The following is a 13,066-nucleotide window of genomic DNA, read 5'->3' as shown; positions in this document are numbered from 1 at the left end:
CGGGTCGCGATAAGAATCGGGGGATTAAACCGTTCGGAGTTCGATTAAGGCATTATCTTGCGATTGGTATTACGCCGCGTTCGATTAACGCCGCGGGGAAAAAACGCTATTATTGAATAAGTACATTAAGATTTAGCAGCGGTAAGACACGATCATTGACAATAAAAAGGATTAATCGTTTCGTTTCAATCCTGCTACGGACCACTCTGAAAAATTGCATTTTTATCGCGCTTAATGGGAAGAAATAAAATGATACGTCAGAGGTAAATTTTCTAGAGATATCCATTATCCATTTTATACTTGAACAATGTTAACGTGGTGCAGCATAAATGGTTGAATTAACATATCTCTGAAAATATTGCCCCTTTCGAGTAATTATTTTCTTTCGTCATTATTAGCATTAAAGTGGAGAACGTGTTTTCACGTGATCGTTTATGTTCTCTTTTTGGAGGGATTTTTCCATTTTCTCGCGTCTCGTTGCCACTTGAATCTAATCAATAGGGAGAAACGCTGTTCGAGATACAGCGTTATCACGACTCAAATTACGTCTGCCAGCGGGATTAAGTAGCTGGCTCGGTGCAAATTGAAAATACCGCGATCCGATAACGTTCCCCGCCCTTCGCTGTTTATCGCGAGCGCTGATTGCCGGCACCCTGGAAACGTATAATTATATTCCAACGCGCGATAAGTGGTGAACGCAGCGATTCATCGTCCGTTTCAATTGGAACGGAAACGTTTCGATACCACTTTTTCTAATTGTTAATAAATCGGTGCTCGCGTGTCTTTCGGTGCTTCCTTCAAAACTGATTTCAAAAGTAGCCACGCTTTTTAAGAAATTAACCCTTTCAGATCAAATCTCAGAGAACTCCGGTTTATTGACACGTTGATCGGCGCGTAACTCAGAAATTGGTTAACAGGACTTTCCATTAAGGAACTAAAAAGATTAATTTCAAAGATTCGTGAATTCGACGACGTTAACAAATTAAATACCACGAGAGATGTTAAATTGTCTACTCTTCGATAGTCTTGAGACAAAATTTTTACTTTTAACAAATTTTAACACTCGCGAGTTTTAGCTTGGCAGCCCGTAATGAATAAAAACTCGTATTCGTTTTAAATTCGATATTATAAGTACACCGTGTACACGAGGAAAGCATCGTATCATAGCATAACGGATGGTCCTTGAATCGTATTTTCCCAAATGTTTTTCTGCTTTTGGTTAGAGGAATGCGGTAATTTCGTCGAATTCCTGACATCAGCCTGTGTACTAGCGACACAATTATTTCCCTCTGCGGTCGAGGGGTCGGTCCCCTCTCTTCGTTTATTTACGCTCAGTCGTCGATCGAATCCCGGGCAAGCCGGTCGGCTAATACGCTCGTTTATGATTCAAAGGTACTATGGGAGCGGGGGTATGGGGGGCGGAGGAGGGCTACAAGCCACGGACCTCCGGCGAAGGCTCGAGTCCCGATGTTCAGGAAGCACTCTTCCCCAAACCTCTCGTGCTGTAAGACACGATGGCTCCTGCGCACCTCAGAGGAATCCACGCGACCAGGAAGAAAGGTAAGATCACGATGGTCAACTTCTATTACGAACGATCCTTGGTGAGTTTTATTAATTGGTTGATGGTTCTTCGATAGGGTTGACTTGCAAGCGACCCTCGCTTCCGGTCAGCCAACGTGTACAGGTCCCCGGCCGTGTAGGCGCCAGGAGGACGAAGAGAACGCAAACGAGAAATATGTGAGGCGCTCCAAAGGTGGAACCGGGCTTTTCGGTTCGCTATACGGAAAGCTGCGGCTGTCCGTGGGGAGAATTCTTAGCCACGAGGCCGAGGAGGAGAATGGCGACAATGGGAAGAGGCATCGACTTCGATGGTGTCGTAGGGACTTCCGGTGGATCGCGGATGTGGCGACGAGAACCCTGCTCATCGGTATCGTGCTTTTCGTCACGCCAGGTGAGTCTCATTTTTACTCCTCGTCATTTCTAACATTCGTTTGAAAATTACACTCGCGTAGATCGCGTTCGATATTTTAAGGTTAAGTAAATTAAACGCTATCCCTACCAAGCTTAACTTTTTGCAAGCATCCACGTTCAGTTCACAATGTTTCTACGTGAAAATCAATTCTGCTCTGCTTGAGTTTTACTTTTCTCCTAAATCGCGTGTCTCAAAGACCAGACAATCGATAGCAAAGTCTCCCAGCATAGCTAGCCAACGCTCCAACTACCCAAAGTGATAAGATCAGAAACGCTCCAATAAACGTGATGGTTGCGAACGCCGCGAATGACTTCCGTTTTTAAATTGCTAAAGACGCCCCGACATCAGGGATTTAAAAATGGACGTTATTCACTCCCGGTAATAGAGGCGATGCAATCGTTTTCGGATCGTTTGCGCGCACCGCTTTGAACACGCGTTTGTTTCATTACCGTTTGCCGGTTTCTCGAGTTGTACATCAATTAGCGAGGCTCGCTAATCGGAACAAGTCTACCAGGTCACGGTAATAGCTTTCCATCGTCTCTCAAGTACGATCGACCGATCGATGCCGAATTCACCGTGGCTGCGCGTAGATCAGATACCTAATGATGTCGATTGAGATCGAGCGGAGGGGTTTCCGTCAGGATACCTCTTACGATTCCTGATACGTGTCCGCGTCAGACTGTACAATTATGCGAGGGTCCTTTACTCGTGCGTATCGCGATCGACCATTCTCGAAATTATGCGAGTGAAACAAAATCTGGCAGAATTTTCAATTCTATTATATTCGTAAATTCCATGGTTAAATTTACGAGATAACTTTCGAGAATATCGATGCACTAGAACAGGCTATAGTTTTTGCCCAAGTGTGCCTGAATACCTTTCGCGCAATGTTTCAATCGTTTATTTACGACTGTTGCGCCGAAGCATAAAAATCCGTTGACGCACTTAACCGATTTACCAGAACTGGATGAATAAACTGACGTCAATGCATGCTCGGTTCAAAGGATGAATCTTCTCTTTTTAACGGGCGAGCGCTCTTACGATGCTCGTTAGCCTCATCAACGGGAACAATTTCATTAAAACTTCGTCTTCGTACCCGGCGAGCTCGTTTTCCGCGCGCATGCCGGTGTCCCGCTAATGACGCGTTCGCGGCTGCAGAAAACTATGAATCGATGCACGTTACACTGGCATTGTGTCTACCTCGCGGAGGTAAACATTTACGTTCTCGTTCGTTTGGCCCGTTGACGGTGAATTAAAAAACAAAATGGAGAGCAAGCCCCCTTTTAATTCGCTTAAAGTGCGATTTCGAAAGGGAACGTGCACGGTATACATCTCTTTCCCAAAAGCAAATTATCTCCGAGTAATATGACAAAAATAATACCATGATATAATTATTCGTTTGATTAATTTTTCAAATGAATTTTTGAGCACACTTAAATTTGACTCAATAAATATCAACCTAAAATTCATCTATCCAGCATTATTCGAACGTTAGCGGAGTGTCAGTTCATTACTGTATCGTTGCACAGCTCTATCGGTTCAAGCAACCATAGTCGTGACGATTTATCATACGAGCTGTTCATCTAGTTGCAACGACATTCATGTGACAGTGTCGTGCGGCAGGTTGTGCAATAACCCCGCGTTCTGTACAATTGTCATTCAAACAGTCGTGTCAACAGCCAAAAGTGCATAACGTATCGTACGATAAATCGTTACGTCAGCGACCCCCTATCGTGATCGTTGCTTATTCAGTTCCGTATTGTCCAAGCCACGTCGAGCCTCCGGATTACTGAATTTAATACGCTTTGTCATTCAACGCATTATTCAAATATGAATGTCGATGGAATACGATTTTAAGAATGACAGAGTAGCGCATGTAATCCGTTGAGCCTGCTTCAGGGTATGGAGATCGCGGAGAATATTTTGTTTCGTAGGTAGAATATCTAACATATTATATTTCTTGACAAAAAAACAAAAGCTCGTACATTCGTTAACGAAATACTGGCCATCATACTGACTCGTTAAAATCAAGACACGAACACTTGGTATATTCGTTAAAGAGATACATTACTTCCGCCGTCTGCGACCGAAATGATCAAAAGCGATGGTAAATTGTTTGCAAGCGCGAGTAATTGTTCAACGAGGTTCAATTACGATGCAAACGAATCCCTCTAATTTTGACGAACAATATTCGTCCATTTCGCCGGCGCCGTGGGGCGAATCGAGTCCAGAGAAGATTCCCAGCTCGCTAAGCGGATGAATTTATCACGAAAATGGTCCTGGGCGTAAGTAGAAAGTTGAAACGGAGGCGGACGACGAGAGAAGAATGGCAGGGCGCGAGGAGCTGGAGGGAAAAAAGGAATCGCCCGGCGAAATTAGCGGGGAAAGTTGTTTAATATAGAAAGTTGGGTCGAGACAGCTAGAGGGGCTGAAGGGCGACGGGCAAAAGACGAGCCATTGTGATCGCCACTTGCACGCCGGAGCAGCCCGTCGCGTCGGGCTTCTTCGTTTCGCGAGAAACTTTCCAAGTTAATGCCTGTAATTTATTTATTTCCCAATTATTTTCAGCATCCCTTCCCTATCCCTTGGGCGAGTTCGCCGCACGCGAATTGCCCGTCGGCCTCTCGTCGCTGAAAATTTTTAAATTGATTCCGTCCGAAGAATGGGCCCACCGGTGCATGTAATTTCCTCAAAAAGAACGACCTCCACTTCCTGCTTAAAAGGGTTTTCTCGTTCGGAAGTTGAGGAAAAATCGAATTCCTTTGGGATTACCGAAAGTTTCGGGTCTTTGAAAGATGTTGCACAAGTATCAAAGTGAAATTCAGAAAATTGGCGTAGTTACGGGGGATGAAAGGGGCTTGGTTAAGGGTTAAAATTGACGGGAAAGTGGCTTAGCTTGTCTTCTTATTTTTTGCAAAACCTTGGCAAACGTTACATAGTCTGTAGAAGTAGTGAAAACACATTTTAACTGTGAATTCCTTAAAACACTACCACATTTCTGAAGAGAAACAGCTGTGCGCAGTTTGGAATTACAAGTAATTGATACCCTCGATGAGACGACTCTTCCTAGCGCGGCAAAATCTGTTGGCAAACGCATTCGGTCGCGATTAAATTCCTCTTGCAGATTGCAGAGTCCCGTGGCCGTGGAACGTCACATGGTAGCCATAAATTACGCGCACACGAGGCATCCGCGGCGTGTTGGCGGCGAACGATTATGGTTTCTTCCTCGTAGCCGCCTTCAAAGCAGCCCAGATGGCAGGCGATGAAACGACTCGCAAATGACGTTGTCCCTTCCCGTAGGGTACGTTGCCCTTGCTAAAGCCTGTTCCATAGCAGAAAACGCGACTCCGCGCGATCGATCCAACCGAGTTTAACACTCTGCGGTCGACCGACGGCGCTCAGCCGTCGCGCCACTTTTGGCTCGTCCAACCAACCCTCGCGAGTGACCGTCAGATGTAAGTCAGTCGGGCTCGTAAATATTCGTACTCTCTATGTCTATTAAAGAAGTTTGCTAAATTAAATAATAAGTTTGATGTTTTCAAATAAATGTTTCACTATCGATATGTACATAGATGAACTTTTCACTTGCCTTTTCATATATAATGAAAAATTTATTTGGAAACACCAAACCTTATCATTCAATTTAGACAAATTCCACATCACCAAAAATAAAAAAATAATCCACACACGATACAGTCGATGACACAAACACAAGGACCGCGTAAACTGCATGCAAGTGCATGGTGGAGCGCGGTTCCGTGAAACGACAGGGTCCCGACGCTCGCGTCGTCTCGGTAGCCGATTAACCGTGAAGGTCGTAAGCACGAGGACGCCGTCAGAGGTAGCGGGCAGGTTTCGGGATATTATTTACCCGTGGAGCATCCAATTTACGGTAAATAATTAAAACCTACACTCGAGGCGAAAGTTAGCGGAGCCGGTAGAATGCTCGTTAACCCCTGGTTAATTGCTTCGTCCGCGTCATCTCGCTTCTCAGCCGTGTTCTCGCGTGTACAACGGGCTTAAGCATCCCACCAGCGCGCTCCTAACTATTTAGCTTGCACGCGATACACGACTTACGTAGCCGATGGAGCGGCTGCTTAATTTCACGGTTCGTCGCTATCTGAAAATTCGGCCAACGAAGACGGGAATCTTGTTGCGTCGATGTCGCCTCCTTGCCTACGTCGACTTCGCGTGGGTGTGTCCCACCTGATAGCGACAGGATCGTATCCTGTTACGCGTATCGTGTGTCGTCCATCGGAGTTGAGCGGCATTCTTATCTAGATAGTAACGTGTGAAACCAGCATCGAATAAGGTTCTAGGCTTCCTTGTGCGCTATAACAATTTCGGAAGGGAATGGAGTGGAGTTGGAATTGGAAGGTAGTCGTGGTCGATGATTGATAACGATTGATGGAGATGAGGCGTGTTTTATATGTTCGGTGTTTATAAAGGTTACAAGTGCTTCCTAGGGTTATCGACTTTATATTTAAAACTAGTATATAAGCTGATGAGTCTATAAACTTGTGAGTCTATACATTCATAAATATATAAGTCTGAAAAAGGATGACAATCACCCATCGATACACGATTCACAGATACTTGCAAACATATAAACTAGATGAATCTCTCTATTTTGTACAAACACATCAACGATAATTAAACGTTCGATTCGCTAAAAACCCGGGTTCATCGTTTGAAAAAAGGCCACGGGAGCGCGTGAAGCGTCGATCGTTTCCAACATTGAAAATTGGCGATAAATCATCGAGTGGACGAGAATCGACAAATCTTGCCAGGTCCAATTAGCGGCAATCGAGAATAGAAAGAGGGTGTGTCATCGTTGAAACGGGAAACGTGTTCGCTGTGGCTTTCGTTCTCTTTCCCTTCTGCGTGGCTTTTCCCGCGATTCAAAGCTGGTGGACGATCGCCCGGTCGTTTTCACTCGCCCTGATCATAGATAACGGGAGTGTCCGAGCATACGCGCGCTCTTTGTGCGACGAATAGAAGCCCGTTCTGCACACGGACAGGTGGCACACGGGCGAAAGGAACGCGAGGACCAAGAGACATCACCGAAGAGTCGTCGATTTCGACGTTGCGCTGGTTCCATACGTATGCAACGGCCCTACGCGAACGCATATACCCACAGCCTGCCAATAATCGGAACAATGGCTGGCGACAATGGAACGAAAGCTCGAGTGGACGATCAAAGTCTCGCACTCGACGGCGAAGACACTCCATTCGTCACTTTCGGAATTAATCTTTCACTTTGCCGCCATTCTTTCCTAACTTTGTTTTCTACTCGTAGTTGCCTATTTTTACACATCCTTGCATACTATGCTATATACTCGTCGAAAAAATACGTTGCAACCCTCCACAGATTCGAATTAGTAGTCCCCCAGCAAACACGCTTATCACTCGGGATATACGGACATTCCGCTTATAATTTATCCCGTGTATCCTTTGGCAGCGCGTCCTTTGTTTCGGTGCTTTGGTCCGCCAAAGGAGGAACCCGGAGGCCGTTCTTCAGGGTGGCCACGCTTTCTCACGTTTACGCGGAACGGCTGCATAATTTGCGGTTTACTCTGCTCATGGACTTTGCGATCGGGGTAGATCAGAGCAGTCCGAGCGAGCCTTTTCTTTCCTCTTCGTAATTTCCCATCCTCCGCGTGCGAGAGGGATTCCAGAGGGCCCCCGCGAGCCATTGTTCCGCGGACGAAGACAATTTCCACGGCGCTTTCACGCTCCGGCGAGTCCCTCTTTGGAGAGTCTCATTTAGTTTTTTGGGTGGTCGCCCGCATCGGACGCCCTCGGGGCTCGCTGTGTCCGTTCTCTCGTATTTTTCCGCTTTTTTTTTTTTTTTTTTTTTTTGTAGACGCCATAGCGTTCGGCCTGTTGATAAACGGGACGGACTGTATGAAAAGCTGCTCGAACACCGTCGAACGCGGCATTACAGTTTCGAGAAAGCAAACGGACGCTATTGCTTCCCTGTTTGCTTTCATCCCGAACAGACGAAAATTCGAGCATCGATCGTCGTTACCCGCTTTATCCTTTTATTTATTTATTTATTTATACGAGAACTTCAGTCGGCATTTGGAATTAAACGCGGGCTTTCGATTCGATCGATTTTTAAATGCCTGAAAATGATTTTTCGTCAAATCGTTTCTGCAAATATATTAATCGAATCGTGTAATTTTAGCATTCGTTTCATTTCGTCTGGATCAGAAAAAATGGAGGAAATGTTAGTTTTCATTTGGTATGCGAAATGCATATTTTTTTATCGTTTGTATGAAACATTTTTGAAAAAAGTTCCGCAACTGTTCTCCAAGCTCATTTCCGCTTGGAGGTTTAAACGGACACAGAGGGTGCCTCGCGATTCGTTTTGGGAGTTGGCAAGAAAGCACTTCGGGAAGGCGCCCCCCAGCGTTAACCTGCAGGCGCTTAACGGTTTGTCGCGACAACAGTTTCGCTAATTGTGCGGCCACCCTTCATCCAGGATTCGCGAACCTGTTTCTCGCGATAACGAGGTGGCCGCGGTGCGTAAACACGGCCCGCACCCGCACCAAGCTGAAAGTTTAATGACGGTCGACAATAAAAACAGTTGTTTCCCAGAGACTCGGCCACTCCCAGCCATGATCGCGATAATGGGACACGAACGCGCGTTGGGCGTTTCTCTGACCGAATAATTATGCGCGATGCGTGCAACGGTCAACGAAAGGGGGTTGCATCGAGCGCGGAAACTGGGTGAGTCTGTTTCCTGCGGCGTCGATAACTTTATCGGGACGTTATTAGGAATCCTAACGATCATCCAACGTTTTCTCTTATCGCGATAAGGATAGGTCTAGCGATCATATTGAGCTGGGAGCGCGATCGATCCGAAATTTTCCCTCGTGAAGGTAGAGAAACGTTTCGATCGTGGCAAAGATATCAGAGAATATAAATTGACGCGAAAATTTTCCTTATTTTGTTTTGAGTACTACTTGTCAGCTTATCAACTTTCGATATTAGGAAAGGTTTATAAATTTGAGTTTACAAGTAGATATGTGTATTTATCAGTTTACAAGCTCACAAATCATAAAAGAAAGGAAGACAAAGCCACGATAAATAGCAGCATCCTTTGCGGAAAATTTCACGGTTTGGAGGATATATCGTGTGTAATGTAGCGTGCAAAGCATGTTGGCAGCCGTGTGTTTGGAGATTTATTACTGGCCCTTTGTCGCGCAGGAAGGGACGTCATGGACCTGTCGTATTCGTACCCGGCGCGAGTCAAAGGGAATAGGTATCAAAGTCAGATCCATTATTCGAATGGATCGCCTCGCGGTCGGCGACCCGAGTTTCTCGCGTCGCGATGGCGATTTTTCCAGAGTTTTCGCGGATGGTTCTGGCCTTTGATGTGTACTCGCGACCGCGCAGGATGCATTCTTACGCGTTAAAAACGGAGAGAGACTCCTAGAGCCTGCGTATGTTGTCCGTGAATATATTTATTACAAGCAACCTTTGCTAGAAAACCTCTGGAACCGAAGTACGACGTTTCTTTCATCGAATATCTCATTACAAAGTTGTAATACACACTTTGAACAATTTTAAAAATATTCGTTCACATAGGAAACTCTTAGCATCCTCTTCTAGACGTTTTGATTAGGGAATCTCATTTCAAGGAAAAGAGCATTAAAGCTTCAAGTCGTATTTTCTTCTCTACGAAACAAAAATACATATATTCTTGAAATTTGTGGGAATAGATGTGAAAAGTTTAAGAAAGAAGGAGAAAAAAAATTCGCGAAGAAACGGGTCCAGTTAATATTCCGAAGTGGGAGAGAGTCTCTTAAACGACGGACAGTATTCGCTTAGCTCGTCGAAAACATCGTCGTCGCGTTTGCCCGTTGGTTCGATTACTTTCATCGAATTTGCAGTTGGACCTTTGCTCGCGTAACTGTCGACTGACTCCGTGGAGGGAGCTGGAAAAATACGGGGACCGGAAGTTACCTCCGTAAATCACCAAGTTCGGCTGGTGCCAGCGCGGCACTCACGGCGGAAAAGTTGAGGTCGCGAGCGAAACTCGAACTGGAAACTTTTACAAAATATCTATCGGCCGTCATATTCAAATTCATCGCGAATTAATATTCCGTAGGTGATTACTGGCAGCAACGATGATTTAAAAAAAAAAAAAAAAATGGCCAAATAGAGCATCGTTGAGGTGATGAGAAGGAACAAGGAAAACTGCTTTCTGGAAAGTTTTTTATAAGATATAGGAGATTGTTAAAAGTCTATGTGTTTGGTTTGTAAATGGTTGTGACTGTGGTAGAACAGAGACTAATGTTGTGTTTTTGTGTTTCAGGTCTCTGTCACCAGGACGCGGTGCACATTACGGCAATTCTGGGGGAGAGCGTTGTCTTCAACTGTCACGTAGAGTTCCCCGGTGAGCACCCAGTGCCCTACGTTCTCCAATGGGAGAAGAAGGTAGGCGACACGGTACGATATCGGACGACACCCTCTGCTCTCTATATCCGTGAGTTAAATACGTGGGCCCCGCTTGAAGTGGAATCGCTCTCTGGTATCAGCGATTCAAAGCAAACCGAATTTTGGTTCTTTAATATCCCCGCGTATAATCGAAACCAGTCGGGTACGCGGTTTATTTATTTATAAACATATCCTTTGTGTACGTAGAAGTAATATTCTCGATCTAAGAAAACGGTCTGATATCAACAAATTACTCCACCGTTATGAAACTTGTTCAAACATTTAAAAGCATGTACGTCCAGTGTACTTATCAAGTGTACTTATCAACTAACACTGATCCATATATCAAACCATACATACACAGCTATAATTGCGGAATTTTGTAACCAATTTTGTATATTTTTGAAGTTTTTATCTCAACAAAAAAAAAAAACTGATCACAAAATCCCGTATGTAGGGATTTGTACGAATGTTTGTCGGTCTCTAGTTTGCTTTATTTTTTTTTTAAATCGTCCATACATGGATACGCGTACATGTATCTTAACATTTTTGGTTTGAACTTTTGACCACTGCAAATTCAATACGTTCCACCCCGGTACTTCAAAGGGGATAGCAGTCACTGCAATCTATACATTCTTTTGCATTTTTACTCTTTTTCTACCCGTAGCAATTTACACTGCGTCTCGTTTCATTTACATATCCTCCGTGATAACGAGAGGGCGGACGATGGGACCATTCAAATGACAAATTAAATCGCGAAATTCACCGAAATCGTCGACTCTGTTCGGTGCAGCGGGTTCTTTTTAATTTCCCCGGTCGAACATTGCGTAATCGAGAACTGGAGCGTAAAACCGGCCCGACGGATGGAGGCGACAGAAAGAGTCTAGCGTACGGATGAATGGTGCTCTCGTGTGAGCCCCGCGATCGAATCTTCCGCCCTCCGCCCCCGCGTCGTTGCTCTTTTTATCGTTTCCTCTGCCAACGACAGACACGGTCACTGCCCGGCCCGGGCTCCGATGTATCTATTTACGAGAACCTCCATCGCTACAGAACGTTTCAATTTTCGAATCGCGACACACCACCCCATTTTTCGCTTCATCGATTTCTCTGCCACGAGGAGACATACAATAATTTTACGAAGATCTAAACTTTAATTATTCGTGTCGCAAGCAAGCATTACTTTGATCCTATTGAGATCGCTTGTGACAAACTTGATTTCAACTCATTTTTTTTTTTTACGCGTAAAATCACCTCCTTCTCAATTACCCCACGAATTTTCCATACTCTACCACCGCTACGGGATGTCGTAAAGTATCAAACACGATTCAAACATATCCCAAGGTATTAAAAAACTATCGTAGAAAATCTCGAGGATTCTCGAGCAGTTAGTGAATTTTTCCATGAACCAAAAAATGTCGCTGATACCAGAAACGAGAGTCGACGGTGGAGTAACCGAGCGGGGCCCCGTGGGCACACATTACGTTCTTAAATTGCATCGCAATGACTGTCGACGATACTGTGAATTGGCTTACGTATTGTTTACTCGTCGATTTGTTCGCTTCAGTGCTTACGTATTTTTCGTTCGTGTCTTTTTTTCGTCCGTACTTATACTCGTTTTACGAGTTGGAATCGAACGGGGCAAACGGGACACGCCTCTTGTTCCCATCCGCATGCGGGAACATTTCGTTTTGGCTTCCCGCTCGCGTAGCTAACAGTAACTATTATATACAACAGTTGTTTCCATGATATACATGTTACATATCTCGTATACGTATATATATCTGATCCGGACTGGAGAGGGCAGAGCACGTTTTTCTACGTCGATCAACGAAGTCATCCGATCACACGTTCTCTCAGCCAGCAACGTTCCCTTCGATTAGCTCGATTCACTCGCGCGTACGGTTTCTCTCTCATCCACACCTACCCCACGCGAAATCATCGTAACACGATCACTGTACGTCCCAACGAATGTTGCAATCTTTCGTTTCTGCAACGTCGCAAGAGAATGAGCGATTTATTTAATCGTGGTTAATCCTAAGAGGAACTTTGGGGTTTGGATTTACTCGATTATTTTGAACGTTAAAAAAATTCTTTTTAATTAGATTGTTTTCATCATTTAAATATTATAACAGGATGTAATTCAGACCCAGATGAAATATAAATTCGTGCGAGGTCTGAAGTGACAGTAGACGTCAAGCTTGACGGAAGTCATTTTGGGATTTTAGATACCTGTCGAATTGAAATTTCATAAGATCTGAAGACGGTAGAAACTAGACATCGAGACCCCAGAAGTTCTCCTAGAATTAAATTTACCAATCCGGTCCGATGAACGTCTTCGATCCGTGAATAGACAACGAATTCTCTTTCCTCTGCGCTCCTATGCCAACCTGTGGGAACTGTAAGAACGTTTCCAATTGTCTCTCAAAATCTCTCTCTTTCTCCTTTCGAGGAGTGTTTACACGTTACGGCTCTTTCGTTCGGCGAGCTCTGCCTCTGCGCCATGGAAGACACCAGTTTCAATTATAGAGCTCGATAGAGTATGGAATTTCAAGTGTTAGAGTACAGAAACACGTCTGTCCTAAATTCAATACTTCTCGAGATTCAGCGAATCGTCTGTAAGTGTCGCATAGTCTGCGCTCCGCAGCA

General features: G+C 44.7%; 1 protein-coding gene across 1 annotated transcript in view; it reads left to right on the top strand.

Annotated features, from left to right (window-relative positions):
* Window positions 1-1,397: 1,397 nt before the first annotated feature.
* LOC128889819 (protein turtle) overlaps window positions 1,398-13,066 on the top strand; it is a 66,014-nt gene continuing 54,345 nt past the window's right edge. The window contains exons 1-3 of the mRNA XM_054147823.1: window positions 1,398-1,560; window positions 1,638-1,951; window positions 10,299-10,432. Of these exons, the coding sequence (XP_054003798.1) occupies window positions 1,412-1,560; window positions 1,638-1,951; window positions 10,299-10,432 (597 nt within the window). The 5' untranslated portion in view covers window positions 1,398-1,411. The remainder of the gene's footprint in view (window positions 1,561-1,637; window positions 1,952-10,298; window positions 10,433-13,066) is intronic.

Source organism: Hylaeus anthracinus, unplaced genomic scaffold (genome assembly GCF_026225885.1).
Source record: "Hylaeus anthracinus isolate JK02 unplaced genomic scaffold, UHH_iyHylAnth1.0_haploid 11997, whole genome shotgun sequence".
Lineage (NCBI taxonomy): Eukaryota > Metazoa > Arthropoda > Insecta > Hymenoptera > Colletidae > Hylaeus > Hylaeus anthracinus.
This window is presented reverse-complemented; position numbering and strand designations above follow the sequence as displayed.